General features: G+C 35.5%; 3 protein-coding genes and 1 non-coding gene across 7 annotated transcripts; all 4 read left to right on the top strand.

Moving 5' to 3' along the window:
* The first annotated feature begins 320 nt into the window (after positions 1–320).
* LOC116025779 (protein pleiotropic regulatory locus 1-like) lies at positions 321–4,381 on the top strand. Its single transcript, XM_031267115.1, has 17 exons — positions 321–641; positions 732–756; positions 872–992; positions 1,211–1,289; positions 1,504–1,566; positions 1,773–1,857; positions 2,088–2,180; positions 2,294–2,357; positions 2,492–2,577; positions 2,671–2,772; positions 2,901–2,984; positions 3,165–3,225; positions 3,320–3,386; positions 3,490–3,567; positions 3,665–3,729; positions 3,867–3,944; positions 4,041–4,381. The coding sequence occupies exons 1-17, from the start codon at positions 523–525 to the stop codon at positions 4,211–4,213; spliced, it is 1,443 nt and encodes a 480-aa protein (XP_031122975.1). The 5' UTR covers positions 321–522; the 3' UTR covers positions 4,214–4,381.
* Positions 4,382–6,149: 1,768 nt separating this feature from the next.
* LOC116025627 (serine/arginine-rich SC35-like splicing factor SCL30A) lies at positions 6,150–9,995 on the top strand. 2 transcript variants are annotated; one of them, XM_031266929.1, is made up of 6 exons: positions 6,150–6,247; positions 7,578–7,743; positions 7,944–8,021; positions 8,866–9,027; positions 9,281–9,337; positions 9,495–9,995. In XM_031266929.1, the coding sequence occupies exons 2-6, from the start codon at positions 7,598–7,600 to the stop codon at positions 9,778–9,780; spliced, it is 729 nt and encodes a 242-aa protein (XP_031122789.1). In that variant the 5' UTR covers positions 6,150–6,247; positions 7,578–7,597; the 3' UTR covers positions 9,781–9,995. The 2 variants fall into 2 exon arrangements, with proteins under 2 accessions (XP_031122789.1, XP_031122788.1); XM_031266928.1 differs by having other exon boundaries at positions 9,200–9,337.
* LOC116026373 lies at positions 7,237–7,316 on the top strand. Its single transcript, XR_004099841.1, has one exon. It is a non-coding gene; the product is annotated as a small nucleolar RNA Z102/R77 (small nucleolar RNA).
* Positions 9,996–14,104: 4,109 nt separating the features above from the next.
* On the top strand, positions 14,105–18,402 carry LOC116024599 (glucan endo-1,3-beta-glucosidase 4-like). Of its 3 annotated transcripts, none has more exons than XM_031265528.1 (5): positions 14,105–14,183; positions 15,687–15,759; positions 16,231–17,493; positions 17,936–17,963; positions 18,052–18,402. In XM_031265528.1, the coding sequence occupies exons 2-5, from the start codon at positions 15,699–15,701 to the stop codon at positions 18,236–18,238; spliced, it is 1,539 nt and encodes a 512-aa protein (XP_031121388.1). In that variant the 5' UTR covers positions 14,105–14,183; positions 15,687–15,698; the 3' UTR covers positions 18,239–18,402. The 3 variants fall into 3 exon arrangements, with proteins under 3 accessions (XP_031121388.1, XP_031121387.1, XP_031121389.1); XM_031265527.1 differs by lacking the exon at positions 14,105–14,183 and adding an exon at positions 14,206–14,274; XM_031265529.1 differs by lacking the exon at positions 14,105–14,183 and adding an exon at positions 14,501–14,719.
* The last annotated feature ends 1,171 nt before the right edge of the window (positions 18,403–19,573 follow it).

Below are 19,573 nucleotides of genomic sequence, written 5' to 3'. Positions count from 1 at the left end.
TACTCTTAACAATAATATTTTTTTGAAATATTATTCCCAGCAATAACATAATTATATGCAAACTTATATGGACACATAAGATTGTAAGATCCAACAACCCAACGCTTTGTACAAGGAAAGGCCCAAATGCTGGGCTTATGCATTGTTAAAATGACCCAAGTAAATTGGGCTAGAGCACCATATCCATTAAATGGAACAACTAGATAATCAAATTATCCAAATCGAATTAGAAGATTAAAGAAGAGATGACCAATTGAGAAACTATATAAAGACCTCCAACCTAGAATAACGGATGCCCTTTCCCTTTTAATGTTCTATAATTTGCCCCGAGCGTAAGAGTTAGGTTTCCGTTACAAATTCTCTCTAATCAAATATTGTAATTCGAATAAACAAAGACTTACGCTGTAATTGAACGTATTACTCAATTCATAAGCCCTACGTCCTTGGTCCTTACTCTCTGGTCTCTACCAGCTCAACCCGCGCAAACCATCTTCTTCTCGCACCGACCTTTTGCTCGCACAGATGGCGTTGGAGTTACCAGAACCGCAATCTCTAAGGAAACTCACATTTCGATCAACGAAGCGAGCTATGGATGTCTTCTCTCCTCTCCACGGCCACTTTCCCCCTCCCGCGCCGGAAAGGTACGCCTTCAAACTTAATACAATACACATATTTCTCTCTGTAACCATAATTGTGATATTCATTCGTTTATTTGTTTATTTTGATCGCAGCAAGAAGATTCGAATTACTCATAAGGTAAGTTGATAATGCTGATATTTATTTATTTTTGGTTGAGTTTCTATGGCCTTTGTGCAAAATCGTGCTGCAGTTTTACGGAGGATTTTAATGTGTGTGTGTTTTTTTTATTAAGCTGAATATTGAGTATGGAGATATAGCAAGCAAAGGAGTTCAACCTCATTCTAATTCAAATGCGGCTGCCCAAAATCAAGCACAAAAGGCTTCTGCTCCTTCAAATGCCCTTTCTCTTCCAGGTATAGTGTCCCTGTTTGATTTGGTAGATTTTTACTTGGTATTGCGATGGTGCTTGTTTTGAATGTGTTGAATGATATACAAAGAAAGTTTACCCTTTCTACATCAATCATTAAGATTTGGCAGGGTTGATCCGTTTATCATAGAGAATTTCGAACTGTATTATTAAAATGAGTAAGGTAGTTCTGTTGTTTAATTTGCATTTGGCTTCTCCTGGCAGGTCCAGAAAATGCAAGAGACCCACCGAAGGGGGTGCCTAAAAATGAGGCTGTTGGTCCATCTTTGCAACCAAATAGCACGTATGTTATCCTTTTTTTGCCTTTATTTTTGGTATTCCATGTTCGTTCTTTTGTTCTAGTTCCAGAGTCATGTTCTTTGTATTAAATTTCATTGGATATACCTCCTAACAAGGTTGATATTGTCTCATGTCTGCTTTCAATATGAAATGGGAAACAAGTCATACGATTTTAATGATTCACATTCACTTTTCATCTGTTGCCTTTTCATTTACAGAACAGATGGGTTATCAAGTAGAAGTATTGCAGTTATTCCATCACAACACACCTCGTCTGAAAGGTCTCAGTTATATTTCCTTATATTCTCTACAGTATTTTCCTTATACTAGATGGATTATCAGGCACTAGCCTAATTTGTTGTATTCTGAATTTTATGTTCAACCTTCTCTGTGAATTTTGCTGGGTTTTTTTCAGGCATTGGGTTAAAATGATATAGGCCATATCCTATATATACTTAAAAAAAATACTATTTTGTTCTTCTTTCAGGAATCTTTCAACTGCTGCAATAATGGAAAGAATACCAAGTAAATGGCCACGCCCTGTGTGGCATTCTCCCTGGAAGAATTACAGGGTAAGTAACTTGAGCTCCTTTCTTAGGGAGGTGGGGGTCAGCAACTTACTTTCTCCCATTAATTACTGAAAAGTATGATTGTTTGCACTCATATTCAGTAGATTGAGCAGTATGACACCCCTTCCCCCAGTCTGCCTGTGTAACTTAGCCTATCATTATTATGTTCTTTTTTTAGGTTGTCAGCTTTTCATGTATGATTGGCAATTGATGGATGTTTCATGTTTGTATAGGTGATCAGTGGGCATTTGGGTTGGGTGCGGTCTGTTGCAGTGGACCCCGCTAATTCATGGTTTTGTACAGGGTCAGCTGATCGAACTATTAAGGTAGGAAACTCAAAAACTCAAAATATTGTTTTTTGTTTTTGATATGGGCCAGGCAGAGACTGGATTAGACATGCTAACAAAAAATTTATTTGGTTCCTCTATTCTGGTGCAAGATGTGGGATTTAGCAACTGGAACGCTAAAGCTGACTCTTACTGGTCATATTGAACAAATAAGAGGTTTGTCTTACAAATTCTGTTGTATTCTGGAATATTTGTGGTTGATACTTAATTGTTTTTTTGTGTTAACTGGACATGGCAAAAATGAGAACAGAAAATTCCAGCAGTGCATTAACAACTATCGTTTTTTACAGGCCTTGCTGTTAGCAATAGCAATACATGCCTGTTCTCTGCCGGTGATGATAAACAAGTAAAATGCTGGGATCTAGAACAAAATAAGGTTAGTTAAGATTTAAGAAATGAATCAAGTCATTCTGGTATAAATCATGGTCAAGAATGTGATTACATAATAGTCACACTTTTTGTGTTGTAGGTGATTCGGTCTTATCATGGACATTTAAGTGGTGTCTACTGCTTAGCTCTTCATCCCGCCATGGATGTCTTGTTCACTGGGGGTCGTGATTCAGTCTGTCGGGTATGTTGTCTCTTTAAAGATTGTCATCCAGTGTCCTAATTTTTGCTCTGTAATTGATATTTGAGCCACTTTAATTTCTATAAATTTGGTCATAAAATTCTGTGTTGCTTATTTTGATGATTTTCCAGGTCTGGGACAGCAGAACCAAGATGCAAATACATGCTTTGTCGGGGCATGAGAACACTGTCTGCTCTGTTTTTACTCGAAAACTGGCAAGTTTTTTTTTTCTTCATCTGTTTCTTTTGTTGAGGCATTTAGTTGTGCTTAGTCACGTTTAAGGCTTGAGACTAGGTCAAATAATTGTATAATTATTGCCATGCTTTCACTCTTTCTAATTGGTTTATCTGCGGGTTAACATTAATTAATCTAACATTTTAACTATGCCTTTTCAGGATCCTCAGGTCATCACCGGTTCACACGATTCAACTATAAAATTATGGGACCTTAGATATGGTACTATTTTATGGATATTGACACCATCTAACTTGATAAGTAACTTTGTTGCTCACTTTTGTGGTTAATGGTGATGATTGTGTGTGCTTGGCAGGTAAGGCTATGGCAACACTCACACACCACAAGAAATCTGTGAGGGCGATGGCTTGGCATCCAAAGGAGTATGTATATGCACTTTTTTTTTCATTAGCCTTTCTGCAAACTTGCTCTTTTGTTCCTCATTTCTGGGCTCACATATGACTGATATCCATTTCTCTGGTCTAGGGATGTTTTTGCGTCTGCCTCTGCTGACAACATAAAAAAATTCAACCTCCCCAAAGGAGAATTTTTGCACAACATGCTGTAAGATTTGTGGCATACCCACCCTAATTTTCATCTATGTGGTCTTTGGAACTTGGAAGCAATTATTGTTTTCTAATACGACATTATCTTGTTACAGTTCTCAGCAGAAAACAATCATCAATGCCATGGCTGTTAATAATGAGGGTGTTATGGCTACAGGAGGTAAGAAATTTGAACTTTGCATTTGAGTTGCATGATGTTAAAATTTCCAAAAGGGGGGTTGTTGAACTCGAGTACTGCCCCATTTCTATTCTTTGTCATGAAATTCATTCCTTCAATTTCTCTTTTACTGTATGAAGGTGATAATGGAAGCTTGTGGTTTTGGGATTGGAAGAGCGGCCACAATTTCCAGCAAGCGCAAACTATTGTTCAACCAGGTATGTCCCCGGCCTACCCGAGGCTCTGATCAAGATTTTTAAACAAAATACAGTATTGATTGATTTGCTGCTCCTTCTATGTTGTGATTATTACAGGGTCACTGGAAAGTGAAGCGGGCATTTATGCACTCAGCTATGATGTTACTGGTACCAGGCTTATCACTTGTGAGGCTGACAAGACCATCAAGATGTGGAAAGAGGATAAAAATGCCACCCCAGAAACTCACCCTCTTCATTTTAAGCCTCCCAGAGATATGCGTCGCTTCTGATCCGATGATAACAATATACTCCACAGAAAAGCACAATCCAAAACATTGTATATATTCTTAGCTTTTTATGTGCATTTTTTTAAAAAAAAATCAAGGTAGTTGTATGATATTCATGATGGATCATTATCCAACAAAATTAAGAACTAATGATATGCGAATTAAAGTGAAGTAGTATATATTTTACCTTTTAACTTCATCACAAAAGTGTGAAACTCTTTATAAGAAATTTTGAGATCAATTTTTTTTTTTAAATTATCATAATTTAAACAATAAATTTCTTATATTCAAAAAATATAAGTAATCTACCAATCTGATTGGCCCAAATTAAATGGAGGGGATGCCATGAGAGGCAAATTATGTTGTGGACCCAGGTGGACTTGGGTCCAAAACTACGTTATTTTTGGCTTCTTTTTTTTTTTTTTTAATTAGTAAACATATTGTTGAATATAGAGTTATCCAAAAATGTGTGAAGGTAGAGTATAAAAATCGTGAATGTAGAGTTGCCCAGAAATGTGTGAATGTGAAGGTTTCAAATTGTGAATATGGAGTATAGAAATCGTGAATGTAGAGTTATGCATGTGTGAATCTGTAATAGAGTTAAAAAGTTCTAGCAACTTGTAGCCTTGTAATGTGTGAATGTGGAATTCTCAAGTTGTGAATGTGGAGTATAGGACCTGTGAATATAGAGTTTTGAATGTGTGAATGTGGAGTTTACAAATTGTGAATGTAGAGTATAGTGTATGTGAATGTAGAGTATAGTTAGTAAACATATAATCCTGTAATGTGTGAATATGGAGTTTACAAATTGTGAATGTAGAGTATAGTGTATGTGAATGTAAAGTATAGTGCATATGAATGTAGACACATGTCCATCTTTCCACGGCATACCAACCCGCCATGAGAAGCCCCATGCCGGCTAAGATGGGTTGAGCATGCAAACTATATCTTTGGATTAGGATATACGATATAAAGATTGGGTTGGGCTCGAAGTTTTACATTGTTGTATTTAATTTAATATCTAAAAAATGTTTTAATTATGTATATATATAAAAGAATTTTGGTTTGTAGTTCGTAAACTGTAAACCAAAATTCATATATATGGCTCGGTGGCCCTCTGTCGGCCTGCCAAGTCCGTCACGTCAAGCTCGCAGGTTAGGTAGGGGCGGGCTAGAAAGCCCTTTAAAATACGGGTCCAAACTATCAAAGTCCGTTTCGTCCTTTTTGCAGGGCGGGACGGGTTAAACCGACGGGCTAAGCTCGTTTTGATGACTCTACAAGTTGTTAAGAACTCGTATGTTTTGTGTTTTAAAGGGTCAACTCATTCAACATTTTAATAACTTGTTTGACCAATTAATATTATTGTGTTAACCTGTTCACACAAAAAAAGTTAAAAACTAAACATCCATAAAGACTTTAAAAGTTGTGTTCTTATGGTTACTCTCTAAGAATCTCTCACGATCACGATAATTTAGATAGAGTTTTACAATTATGATTTTTTAATGTTATTGTATCATTTTATTAATGTTATGATTTGATTTAATATAACTTTACTTCAAATTTTATTTTATTTTTTAAAATATTAATATGTCTATCGAATTTAAACGGGTTTCATGTCGTATCATGTCAAAACGATCCGAAACCTATTAACACAATATATTTATTGTGTCAATTTGTTTACAAATCGTGTTCGTGTTAAGAATATCAACCCGTCAACCTTAACGTATCATGTTCATGCTTAGTTTTATTTGTTTGTGTCATTATCGTGTTGACCAGTTAACGAATCATATATACGAATTGCGGCTTATGGTTCAAAAGAAAGGGGGAGAAAATAATTTATACAAAGGTAAAGGAGTGATGGTGCAATATTGGAAAATTAGAGGGGTCAAAGTGCATTTAACGCCACACGAGTTCCTTCCTGCAATTATATAAACATGTCGTTTGCCCTAAATCAGACCCGTCTTTTGCTCTCAATCTCCTATCGCCGTCTCCCTCTCTCTCGCCAGCGTTTTCAATCTCGTCGTTCTTCGCTTTCAGGTAATTCCTTTGCCTTCAACTCTCTAATCGGAACCTCCTTTAGCGTATGGTGTTATACATATCCGTGATTCTGTGTAGAAGTTAGGGTTAGAAGTTATCGTTGCGTTTCTATAAATTGTTTGCTGTTTTCTGCTTCGAAGCTCTTAATTAGGGATTAGCTTTCTCGTTTTGTTTAAGGTGGACAAACCCGCATCAAATTAGGTTTAAAGCTGTTAATTTTTTTTTTTCTCTTTTAGACGAAACTTGGTTTTCGAGGATGAAATTGGATTTATGGAACTTTGTAACAGTTTGAAAGCTCACCTGGCGGCTAATTGAATGCATCCATCATTCACTTTTTGTTGTTTTATTCATATTTTCATGATTCTTGAACCTATTTTTCACCCATCACACAGATATTGTCATATGAGTTGCATTCATTTTTTAAATTAATTTGTCTGCTTTTTTAGAAACTGTACATAACTATTATATGTAAATGCTGGAACAATTATACTCTTATTGTGCGTTCATGTGGTGGTAATACAATTGTATTTGCTTACCAATATATTGCTACATGAATTATTGTTTGGTTTCTGCACCATGCCACCTTGATGCAAGCTGGTATTATTGGCTGGTCACTTGTATTGACAAATGCATACAAATAGGTTTCTTTTCTTTTTCTCCATTAGTATATGGTTTTTTGTTTGCAAGTTCTTGGGCTACATTTACTTGCCATTATGTACACTTCACCTTGAATTTCTAAGATTTAGAGGATGGGATGATGATTAATCTAATATATTGATAGCTGATATGATAGCAATTATCATGTATTCGTACTGGCTGATCATTCTCTTTATTACTTTCAAGGTGCAGCTGATTAGCTATTAGTACTGTTATTATTCAGTATTATTTTTTGATAAGCTGCTGATTAGTTTTTGGTTTTTTTGAAAAACTTCTACAAGTGTGGCTCTTAACTTCAAACTCATTTGCACTGTATTTTTGTGGGCCTTAGAGATTGAAATGATGAATATTCAATCATATTGACAGCTGAAATGATAGCATTTTATCATGTATTAGCTCTAGCTGATCACTCTCTTTTGCCCACTGTATGTAGTGCGTTAAGACCATCTGAGGTCTGCAACTTATGTTTTTTTTTAAAATTTTTATTTTTAGTAAAGAACTATGCTCCAGTAATAGTTACTAACTAATAATAATTCAGATTTAAATAAAAAGGGAACTTATTCAAGGCAGTTCATTGTATGCAAAGATGATGGAAATATAATTTTTTTGGGTGTTTGGCTAATCATTTGTGTGTTTGTTTAATTTATTCATTTTGTCTGTTTCACCTTGTTAGGTCTTACATAAATCTACAAAATGAGGGGAAGAAGCTACACCCCATCACCACCTAGAGGTGGCTATGGCAGAAGGGGAAGGAGCCCTAGTCCCAGAGGTCGCTATGGTGGACGTGCCAGAGATGGCCCAACTAGTCTTTTAGTTCGTAATCTTCGCCGTGATTGTCGGTATGCATTATAACCCAATTCATTTCATATCTCATTTAGTGTTCACATTTTATTAGTTAACAACTTTTTGATTTGGGCTGATAAAATTTCATGCCATTCCTTTTGTTTTGTGTGCTTTATCCTGCCCTTTTGTAATGCCTTTGTTCAATAGTTTGTCTTCATGAACATGAATGCATATTTCCGTCTGATATTTGGTGCAGGCCTGAAGATCTGCGGAGGCCATTTGGGCAGTTTGGCCCTCTTAAGGACATATATTTGCCAAGAGATTACTACACTGGGTGAGCTTGCATTGATTCTCATTGTATTCATCTTCTTGCCTTCGTGGATTTTCTTTTTTTTTTTTGAAAAAAAATGGTTAGTCATACATTTTCAGGAAATAAGTGTAAACTCTATACTATTCAAGTCTGGTAATGTGGATGCTTATATGATGGTGGGTTCATCTTTACTCATCTGATATTTAAGTTAGGTTTGTTTTATTAAAATTGTTGAGATTTAGCAGTGAAAAAGAGTTTTGAAGGCATCAATCAAGTATTAAGAGTTCTGTTGATATCAAGTAGAGTAAGAGTTCTGTTGACATCAATCAGTAGTAAGAGTTCAAGGTGATGTTAATGGTAGTGAAGGTTGGAACAAATTTGGAAATGAATACAATGTGAAGATTTCAAGATTTGAAGTCTTGAAGAATTTCAAGTCATCTTAAAACTGATACTTCCAAGGTCAGCAGCCATGTGCTTGCTTATGCACTTACGATGGCCTTCCATTTCATTGGGATTATATTATTATTATTTCATTTCATTTTATTTTCAGTCAATATTTGTAAAATTTTCTTAGGTGTCGTTGTTAGGCTTTTAATCAGTGAACTGCTTTCACCATTCATAGCTTGATTGCATTGTTGGCTTTCTAAAATTCACTTTCTACTCTTAATTTGTGGTTCTAGATTTAGGTTCACACCTAAACTAAAGAGTTCTCAGGCTGATGTATTGACCAAGGACCTCCTGACCTGTCAAACAGCACCCAATATTCTAGCTGTTGCTCTTTTAGATTACTCCTTTGTGGCATATCATAGGATCTCTTTACTGACTGTCTTCTTCATTCCTACTTCCCTTGCCATCTTCTATTTTGCAGTGACCCACGTGGCTTTGGTTTTGTCCAATACATGGAACCTGACGATGCTGCTGAAGCTAAGTATCAGATGGATGGCCAGATTCTTCAAGGTCGGCAGCTGACAGTTGTTTTTGCTGAGGAGAACAGGAAGAAGCCTAATGAAATGAGAGCTAGGGAGCACAGGTTTGTTTTTCATAGTTTTGTGTTACCATATCTCCGTTCCACTCAACTGTGTTTAATAGTATGATGTGAAATTCTAATGTAAAATTTAATGCTCAGATAATTGTAACAATTCAAAAATTGGTTTTTACTGTGTTGTTTAGTCTCATTTTCTTGATTGCCACAATCTATATAGGGGTGGACGTAATTATGACCGGAGACGTTCTCCTCCTCGCTATTCTTACTCCCCTCGCTACTCACGCTCTCCACCATCCAGGTATGCAAGATCACGCAGCCGCGAGTACTACTCCCCTAAGAGAAAGGGATACTCAAGGTATGTCGTAAAACATTTTCTTGATTTTGTATTTACTACTACTATTCTGCCTGTGGGTTTGGGGTGCCCAGAATCATACAACATCCCAGCAAATGTCTAAATACTTCCACCCCCTTTGTTTACTCATTTCCTTTATGCTGACTAACAATTGTTCCAGGTCTGCCTCGCCCGAGGAGAGGAGGTACAGCCGGGAGAGGTCATTCTCCCGTTCTCCAGTGAGAGAACGCTCTCCACCTTACAATGGGTCAAGGAGCCGTAGCCAAACCCCAGTTAGGGAGCAATCACCACCATACTCGAGGAGTCGCAGCAGAAGTCCTGTTAGGCGGGGGCATTCTCCCCAAAGCAGAAGCAGGAGCCCTAACAATGGAGGCAGGGGTAGACACTTTGATCAACAGGATTATCCAAGGGCTGGCCCAGAGAGGGATGGGTCTCCAAGAAACTGAACTCTTTATTAGACTCTTTGTAGTAGCATGGTTGTCTTTCGAGCTATATTTTGATTCTGTAGTGACGTTGTACTTTGATGTCGTCAAGGATTCTCTACTCTAGAATACAATGTTTTGTGTGTGATCTGACTAGTTATATGCACAAAGGATATATGGATTGTTTTGTGAAAACTTTGTTGTGCAAAACATCCGCCTTTATTTCTATTTTGCTGACACTATAATCTTCTGCATCATTTTGTTATGTTTTTTCACCAAAATGGTGGATGTGACAACCAATGTTCCTTCTTCCTAGTGGCCAGGCAAGTTATTAGTATGGGAGTGGTCTTATTTGTCTTCTTTATTTGAGTCAATTGGGTTATTAATATTCTAGATTGATTTTTTTTTTGAGCCGTTTATGAATAACTTCTCTACTTCTAGCTCATTTGCATTGTGTTTCGTGATGGTTACAATCATCCAGTCAATTGGGTTATAAATAATTTAAATTGATTTATTTTTTTTTGAGTCGTTTATGAATAACTCAGATTTTATTTATTTATTTATTTTAGTAATCTTAGTAACCCTTCTATGCGATTAATCTAGGTTTTTGATAGCTGATATGGTTTACAAGTTCGATTCTACTTCTAGCTCATTTGCATTGTGTTTCTTGATGGCTACAATCATCAAGTCAATTGGGTTATGAATAATCTAGATTGATTTATTTTTTTTTGAGTCATTTATGAATAACTCAGATTTTATTTATTTATTTATTTTAGTAATCTTAGTAACCCTTCTATGCGATTAATCTAGGTTCTTGATAGCTGATATGGTTTACAAGTTCGATTCTACTTCTAGCTCATTTGCATTGTGTTTCTTGATGGCTACAATCATCCAGTCAAGTCTCGATTGATCCCCTGTGGAAGCAACTCATGGCCCTCTTGCTGTGTGGCATGATCCTTTCAAGGTGTAAATAGTTTGCTTTAGTAGTCCCATTGTAGTCTGATGTTGATTCTCTACTTTATTTACAATGTTTTTGTGTGATTTAATGACTATTTATGCACAAGGGGTTATCATTTATGGATGATTGCATTACATTGTTCTTGTTATAGTGCCACTCCTGGTTTAATGAAGATTATTATTTATGTTGGTGTTGGCCCAACACAAGCTTTAATCTTGTTGGTTGACAATAACATTATTTGAGGTTACAAGTGATTAACAGAAAAAATGAATTATTTGAGACACATGAAGTAAGTTGACAATAGTGATAGGATGTTATATTTATACAAGTTGATCGAATAATTTATCCACAAATACAAGAAAACTGTTGAGCTTATACTCTTTCGAATTTGTATTGACTTACAAAGTTTCAAATTTAATGGGTTTACAAAACAAAACAAAAAAATTAAAACAAAAGAATATTGACACGAATTTTCATGCTACACTAATTATGTTCGCACAATAAAATTTGCATATAAGTGACTCGATTAGGTTTCATTATGGAAATAACTTTTTTAAAGGTGTTACTGCATACACATAGATCATGATCTTTAACTACATGCTTAATCAATTCAAATCTCTTTTACTTGTGCTAACACATTTACTAAAAAAATATTTTCTGTTTTTAGTGTTAGTGTATCACATATTGATCCATTTTAATAAGGGATTGCAGTTTTGAGTGAATGTTGCATTTTGACTCTTAATTTTTTTTTCTTATAATAAACCCTCTTTGGCAGTCGAAAAAGTGAAAAAGAAAAAATAAAAAACAGAAAGATTCTAAATAGTTGGCTCCAACAAACAAGAAATCACGTGCTTTTCACTGCCTAGATATAGACAGATTAAAATGGTCAAATTTTTCTTTAGGTCCAGTGGTCTACCACTTTAACGGTTCTTGAAAATCAAAACTTTTCTCGTACTTTATTACAGGGTAGGCCATACCAACGCAACATGCCTATTCCGTTTTAATAGCTTTAAATATATGTATTAAAGATAAAATTTCATTGTGTATTTTCCATTAATCAATCCCCTATAGTAATTTCACTTTGTAGTTTAATTTGGATGAAGACCACTTCATATTGATGCAATGTTTGTCCTTGTCCCAATTACATTGTGTAGAGTCGATAGGACTATCCATCACTTTGGTGTGAAAATGAGTTGAAAATTTCCCACTACAACATATAATTTCATCATGGGTGACACATTCTTCATTAATTAAGTAAAAAAAATCTATTAATAAATAAATTAACAAGTAGGAAACGAGTAACAATTGGGTGTTCAATAAGTACAAGTAATGAATGATCACAATAAATAAGGTATTCTCCAAATACATGCATGCCTAATGGGGAATATTATATGTATGAGGTTATTTTTCTTTTAAAAGAAATGAAATAATATTTGTTTTTTCTTTCTAAAAACTCTGTGTAATTGTGTAACTATGCATAAGTTTATTTTCCAAATATTGTTTATTCAAAGTAAAATAAATTGGACCAAATTATAGTAGTAGACTAATAATAATAATAATAATAATAGCCCGATTGAGTTTTCAAGTGAGTAAAGCATGATTCCCTTACTTGAAAGTCACGAGTTCGATTCTTGCTCGCACTTTCTTCGTTGAGCCAGCTGCACATAATTTTTTAATTTTCCTCGTGTGGCATTATATGGGTTATCACATTTGGTTAACGAATTGTTAATACTATAACGAAAGTAGTCTCTAAGGTTAAAAAAAAGTTAATTTTATTGTTAAATACTCAAAATGTAACTTTTTAATGATATTATTTTTGTTGTTATAAATTTGAAACATTGGGCTAACTAATAAAATTAATTTTGTAACTTAAAGACCATCAATTATTAGATATTTAAAGACAAATGATGCAAAATTTACAAAAAATAATATTAAAAGTTAAAATTTTGAATATTTAATAATTAAAAGTATCCAAGTACTTTGTGATTTGAAGAGACCATTGTTTCTCAATTGTTATACCATGGACCAAAGCTTATATTGTATAATTGTGATTTGAAAACTCCATTCTTCTCAAAATAACTTGATAATTGCTGACATATAATATAATAGCTAATATAGAAATTGTCAAATGGTATAAAATGTATTAATTACAGATATAAAATTTAAAAATTATTTTTGAACCAGGGTCTACAATGCAAGGTAGACCCTGATCTATGATATAAATATATAATTTGTCATTATTACATTTCTAAACGGAAGGTCATATAGAATATTTCTGCCACATCATTATTCATTCACAACTGTGTCAGTTCTTATAATAAAGTGAGACTAAATTCATCATTTATTTATAAACGAGGACTAAAATGCAATTTCTCCGAAGTCCTTAAAATCTGTATATAATACATTAATGTTAGATTCAGATTACAGACATACGGCGAAAATCTCGATGTCGGAATTTCAGGAAAGCCTCTTTGTTTCACATTGAACTGTAATTAAAGTTATGAACTGTAATTAAAGAATTCTTTTTTTTTTCTTAAATAAAAAAATTCCCTTTTTCCATTTGGTCTTTCACTTTCTTCCTAGAAGCTTTTGGTCCGATTTTTTCATCAAATACAGGCAAAAAAACAAAAAAATTCCCTGTAAAGCTCAGCTAATTGGAAAAGGCTTCACGCCTTCAGTGCTTCACACTAGAGGTCTCTTTTACAGTTTTACCCCTTCTTTGTCTTCTTCTCTAGTGTTCTTTGTTTCTCTCATATGCACACACTTTACACGTTAGAAGAATAAACATTAATTTAAAAATTGGATCTTGGTGTACGCTAATGCTTTTCTAGTACAATAGCATTTATGGGCACTATTCTTTTTTTAATCTACTTTTTTTTTTTTTGAGAATTTATTTTTTAAATTTAATTTACTAAAAATCTATAATCATTACAAAAAATATATTATGATTAAAGTTGTTCATGATCAGTACTAAGAATGTCAATAGAAAATAGTTAGAAACAGCACACACGGAATCAGCACTAAGAATATCAATAGAAAGTAGTTAGAAACAGCGGGCACACGGAATCAACACTAAAAATATCAATAGAAAGTAATTAGAAACAGCGCGCACACGGAATCAACACTAAGAATATCAATAGAAAATAATTCGAAACAGCGCATACGGAATCAGTACTAAGAATATCAATAGAAACAGCGCACACTGAGAGTTAAAACCAACTATTTGATCAACTTGCTCGAGTGGATACTACTTTTTGCGTGGTTTGTGCGCTGGGGTGGGGTGGGGGCGGTGGGGTATGTTTGTTTTATTGGAAAATAATGATGTAATAAATCCAAAGCAGATTGCGATTTTGGAGTACAGATTACAGAAGACTAGAAGTTACTGGTCTCACTTCAAAAAAAAAAGAAAAGAATATAAAGTTACTGCTCTCCACTCTCCAGTAGTACCTTGTTTCTCTACTACAGCTGGGTAAGTGACTATAAGTTGTGTTCTCCTGTTTCATCTTTGGAAAGTTTCTGGCAACTTTCTTAGATTTTGCTTTGGCTTCTAATTTTAGTGGGTAATCAAAGCTTCATCTCTCAAATGTGACTGTGTGTTTGCATTTTCCTTTCCTTCCCTTTCAATTAAGAAAAGAAAAGAAAAAAATTGTAGGGTTTTTTACTTTTTGTATTTTTTGAGTTTTCTTGGGTGCAGATTGAACTGAAATCACGTACTCCACTATGCTTAAAGTTCTCTTTTTTCTTTGAAATGAAATCATTTCATGATTTCTGCTCCTGGGCATTTGTAATGGTGGTTCTTGAAACAGTTTTGCAATCTGGGTTTCATGGATTGAGTGGCTTCTCTGTGTTTTTGCTCTTCATTTTCTATTTTGCTTGCTTTTGGTTTTTATGTTGTGGTTAGATTATAAAGTTGAGTTCTTTGGTGTTCCAAATTTAGTTCAATTTAGTGTTTGTCAGTTCTGTTGGGTTCTTTTGAAAGCATTCAAGTTTGGGCATTAGAGGAAGGTGAATAAAGTGACTTGCTTGAACCCTACAAATGAATTGGTTTTGAGTGAAAGTTTACTCTTTTTGAAATTTGATTTTATGGGAATTGATCAATACAAGTCCTGTACCAATATGGCAGCTATTAATGCTTAATAAGTGCCTTCTTTCTGTGTGGAAAGCCTTATATCTACTTAGAGCAAATCTTAATAGCCTTATTTACATTTGAGCATTAACTCCATTGATGAGTTTACATGGTTCCTTGCTTCTTGGTTATTATTGAATTGACGTTTTCTGGGCATTGCTGGTTTGCTACTGTTTCTGGGGAGGGGATTGCTGTTTTGTTTTTGGATTTATGGAATGGCTTCTGTCAAACGAGGGCAAAATTGTGTCAGCAATTCGGGATTCATTAGTTTTTTTAGCTACTTCAAGCAATGTTTGCTGCATATGTGGTTATTCGTTATCGGGACTAAAATGTTTTGATGCAAATAGAATTCAGTTTTTGGCTATAGGCTGACATTTGATTAATTATGCAGAGTAACTTCTACTTTTTTCGGTAACTCGGTTTGATTGTTCATTGTTCATTGTTCATTAACACTTTTGGAAATTACAAAGATGTTTTTGCCTTTTAATTGTGTAGAAAGTTGTTTCCTTTTATACAATCCGTTAGAAAGTCAACATGTGCATACTTGAATGATAGCTCTCTTCATATGTTTGCATGTGTTTTTGTGAGCATCAAGCATAGAAGTCGTCTGCCCCTCCATATATGGCAAATAAATAGTATGAATAGAAATGGTTTGCATGTTCACTGTTCAAGCATGCATTTTTGCAGTATTTCAATAAGTTTGCAATATGAAGAGTTCTCCATTTGTTTGGAACAACATTACGGCTTTTTTTTTTTGCATTTCTTCCATTGATATAGATCGTGCTGCTAATTTAATGTCCTTGTGCTACAATTTTAACTAGTTCAATTTGAATTGAACGACTGCAGGTATCGCCAACAATGCTTAAACTATGGCTTGGAATTTCCCTGCTTATATGCGGGTTGTTGTCCAATGTAGTAGGTAATGCAGCTAAGCTTTGTTGATGATAAGAATCGTATTTACACATTACTTTGATCTAATTTTTGAGTTATGTACTTTTAATCGAATGATCTGGTCTATCTGGTTAAGGAGTGAAAAGTAAAAGTATTTCAAACTACTAAGATGACTTGTTTCTTGAGCCTCCAATTTCGGTGTGAAGTCAAGGAGCAGGAACATGTTGGTTAGACTGTTAACTTGGTAACCACAAGGTTGCAAGTTCGACTCCAAACAGGAGCGGCCTATTGGCCTTCTTAGTTTGAGCCGATCAGCTATTTGCAACATAGGCTGCTTTACCTCCTTATGATCCTTTACCGATTAGGGTCAGAAGATTGGGTTTACCCAGCGAACACCCTCGGGTGGTGGTTGTGTGTTTCCCTCGTCACCCAAAAGGAATAGGAACATGTGTGTTGATGTTCTTCCAAGGCGTTACTGAATTTATTCATGAATTTGCAGGTGCGTTTGTGGGGATAAACATTGGCACCGATGTCTCTAACCTACCATCAGCTAAGGATGTGGTTGAACTTCTTAAAGCTCGTCAGATAAAGCATGTCCGTCTATTTGATGCTGATGCTCATATGCTGAGTGCTCTATCGAACACCGGGATCGAAGTTATTATTGGCGTCACAAATAATGAGGTCTTAGGTATTGGCCAGTCCTCTTCGCAGGCGGCAGCATGGGTAAACAAGAACGTGGCAGCTTATTTACCATCGACTAATATTACAGCTATTGCGGTGGGAAGTGAAGTACTTACTTCGCTCCCGAATGCTGCACCCGTTCTAGTTCCTGCTATGAATTACCTACATAAAGCCCTAGTTTCCGCAAACCTGAATAATCAAGTCAAAGTCTCGACCCCTCAATCGACCGACCTAATTGCTAAGATCTTTCCCCCATCCACAGCCACTTTCAACTTCTCGTCGAACTCCACAGTTTTTCAGGTCCTTCAGTTTCTGCAGAACACAAATTCATACTACATGCTAAATGCTTATCCGTATTATGAGTATGTTAAATCCGATGGCATCTTCCCGATAGAGTATGCTCTTTTCCAGAGACTTTCCCCCGTAAAGCAAATCGTTGATCCTAATACCCTTTTTCACTATGAGAGCATGCTCGACGCCTTGGTGGATGCTACATATAATGCTATTGCAGCTTTCAATTTCTCGAATATCCCCGTTGTTGTGACAGAAACCGGTTGGCCTTGGTTTGGCAGCACGAGTGAACCCGATGCTACTGTGGAAAACGCGGGGATTTACAACAATAACTTGATCCGCCGTGTTTCGAATGATACTGGTCCACCGAGTGAGCTGAAAATGCCCATCCATGCTTATATTTACGAGCTGTTTAACGAAGACAAAAGGCCCGGGCCAGTCTCGGAAAGAAGCTGGGGCATCTTTTTCCCTAATGGCAGTGCGGTTTATCCTATTAATTTGGGCGTTTCAAGTCCGGGCCAAATTTCTAATAATTCTTCTTCAGCGGGGGTTTTCTGTATAGCTAAGCCAGATGCGAATGAAAATAAGTTGCAAAGAGGAATCGACTGGGCATGTGGGCCGCAGGGAAATGCCAACTGCTCCGCAATTCAACCGGGACAGCCTTGTTATTCCCCCGATACTCTGCAAAATCACGCTTCTTATGCCTACAATGACTATTATCAGAGAGTTCAAAGCGTCGGTGGAACTTGTGACTTTGATGGTACAGCAACGACAACTACAGTGGATCCCAGTGAGTTTCTATGCCCCGTGATTTCTAAAATCGTGTTGCATTCTTTCTTTAATTATTCTATACTTTCGTGTTTGATCCTTCTCATAATTATTTGAATCTTTAGATAACTGAATGATGTGTTCTGTCTCAACTAACAGTTTAAACTGATAGTGAGACTACACATTTATTAGTTTATAATATAATATAGGTGTAGTTTCATATTGGTTAATACATCAATATCCTCGGGCAAAACTTGGAAATTCACACAACTTCTTTTAAAACATGTCTCTTGAATAGATATATTTCCTTAGAGAATGAGCTTTCCTAAACCGTCTGATCCATTTCCATTACATTTGACTAAACCCTAAGTGGCAATTTGTTCAATTCCTCGTAACTTCTCAAAAGGAAACATTTTTAGTTTGCTCAACTGAACACTGATACCGTTTTTGGTGTCCTCGAGCAGGTTATGGGTCATGCAAATTCACAGGAAGGTGAGAACCTATACATGCTTCTATGGGGTATCGTATTCTATACTCTCTCGATCTGTGCTCTAACATACTTTTACGTTTTCTGGGACAGTTCAAATTCAAGCATTGGCGATGTGCCCACACCAGCTTTCGGACCGACATCCCCAACCGGTAAAGGTTCAATGGCTCGAGCGCCTGATCTTGGGCGCGTTTTAGCAGTAGTGCTGTTATCTGTCGTGTTCCTTGAAGCGATGCTAAAGTTCAATCTTTGGTGTCAAGAATGCTTTTCTAAGTTGTAAGGCATGGGAAATATAGTTAGGAGTTGAAAACCAGCTTTTAGCTTTGTTGAAAATACACCATTCTTGGGGTTCATATTCTCCATTGTGATCATCATGCTAGTGAAAAAAGCTTAAAGCCTTTGCATTCTTGATAAATAACATTTGCCCAGCTGACTGTTCAGTAACCTCTTATTAGGTCTTGTCCTGCAAAATTTGTGACTTATTTGCTTAACCTAACTTCATAGTTTTGATTTGCATAAAAATCTGTAGTCATTACTAAAATGGGCGCACATAAGCTTACCTTGTGATTTTAACTTGACAAAAGAATTACAATGAGATAAGTTAGTTTAAATTGTTTAAAAAGTTATAGGAAATCAAATTCTTGACTCTAAAGAATAAGATTTTCATCCTTCAAGAAGAGATTTAAAAATCTTATGATCAATGCTATGTAATTCAATATATAGGTCCTGTTTGGTAAATAATCAGCCTATCAGCCAATTTTGGCTTATTTGATCACTATTAGTTGTTTGGTTAATAAGTTTTTTGTATTCCAAAATACTAAAATTCAAAAGGCTACTCAAAACAGTCTTTTCAATTAGCTTTTTGAAGAAAGAAATTATACCAAACAGCTATCAGCTAACAGCTAATCTATCAAACAATTTCTACAATCAACTAATGTTATCAACTAATCATACCTTCTAACCCAATCAGTCAACAGCCATTTACCAAACAAGGCGATAGGGTTTTATGAGTTATTTTAGTGCATATACAAAATATAATATCAAATACTAATACACACAGTGACATAGTAACTTCTTTTATTGAAAAAGAGAAAAAGAAAAGAAAAGAAAGAGCTCTCAAAATGAAAGTAAATAATAGACATTTATTGTACAAATAAATACCATTTTTTATTCTCGAAATAGTATGGTGGGTGCTTGCCACTTTTAGCCATACCCTTTTAAATCACATTTTTAACTTTTAGCCCTCTTCTGTCAAAGTTTGCCACGTTTGTTTTAGGGTCAAAATGGTCATTTTAATTTCATTCCTCCATTGGATAGATTTGTGCTAGAAGAGCAACAGTAAGGAGTGGTTATGGAGAATGATTCTTGACAAAGAATTTAATTAAGTTCGTCTTAGGGAGGTTTTGTGATTTCTAGTGAGATTTTGCACACTGTTGAAGTGAGTGCAGAATTTGTTGTCAGAAGAGAAAGTAGACGTTTTGCTCACCAAAATTTTGAAGGTTTGGAGACGCTTTGATTTGTAAAACGCGGGGAGATCAGAAGTTAAGGGTTCGTATCAGACTGTGAGTGCCGGGCCTGCCGGCCGGATCCATTCATTTGGGGGGGGGGGGGTTAA

Source organism: Ipomoea triloba, chromosome 7 (assembly GCF_003576645.1).
Source record: "Ipomoea triloba cultivar NCNSP0323 chromosome 7, ASM357664v1".
Classification (NCBI taxonomy): Eukaryota; Viridiplantae; Streptophyta; class Magnoliopsida; order Solanales; family Convolvulaceae; genus Ipomoea; species Ipomoea triloba.
The sequence above is the reverse complement of the archived record's forward strand: the minus strand, read 5'-3'. Positions and strand labels throughout refer to the sequence as shown.

What these genes read in the sequence shown, in the direction of transcription:
- LOC116025779 (XM_031267115.1), top strand. Translation starts at nt 523, where the DNA reads ATGGCGTTGGAGTTACCAGAACCGCAATCTCTAAGGAAACTCACATTT. An exon ending in CAACACACCTCGTCTGAAAG is followed by an intron (nt 1,567 to 1,772) that starts GTCTCAGTTATA and finishes TTCTTCTTTCAG; the next exon opens with GAATCTTTCAACTGCTGCAA. An exon ending in CTGTTTTTACTCGAAAACTG is followed by an intron (nt 2,985 to 3,164) that starts GCAAGTTTTTTT and finishes ATGCCTTTTCAG; the next exon opens with GATCCTCAGGTCATCACCGG.
- LOC116024599 (XM_031265528.1), top strand. Translation starts at nt 15,699, where the DNA reads ATGCTTAAACTATGGCTTGGAATTTCCCTGCTTATATGCGGGTTGTTG. An exon ending in GTTGTTGTCCAATGTAGTAG is followed by an intron (nt 15,760 to 16,230) that starts GTAATGCAGCTA and finishes ATGAATTTGCAG; the next exon opens with GTGCGTTTGTGGGGATAAAC. An exon ending in TCATGCAAATTCACAGGAAG is followed by an intron (nt 17,964 to 18,051) that starts GTGAGAACCTAT and finishes TTTCTGGGACAG; the next exon opens with TTCAAATTCAAGCATTGGCG.
- LOC116025627 (XM_031266928.1), top strand. Translation starts at nt 7,598, where the DNA reads ATGAGGGGAAGAAGCTACACCCCATCACCACCTAGAGGTGGCTATGGC. An exon ending in CCAAGAGATTACTACACTGG is followed by an intron (nt 8,022 to 8,865) that starts GTGAGCTTGCAT and finishes TCTATTTTGCAG; the next exon opens with TGACCCACGTGGCTTTGGTT. An exon ending in AAGAGAAAGGGATACTCAAG is followed by an intron (nt 9,338 to 9,494) that starts GTATGTCGTAAA and finishes CAATTGTTCCAG; the next exon opens with GTCTGCCTCGCCCGAGGAGA.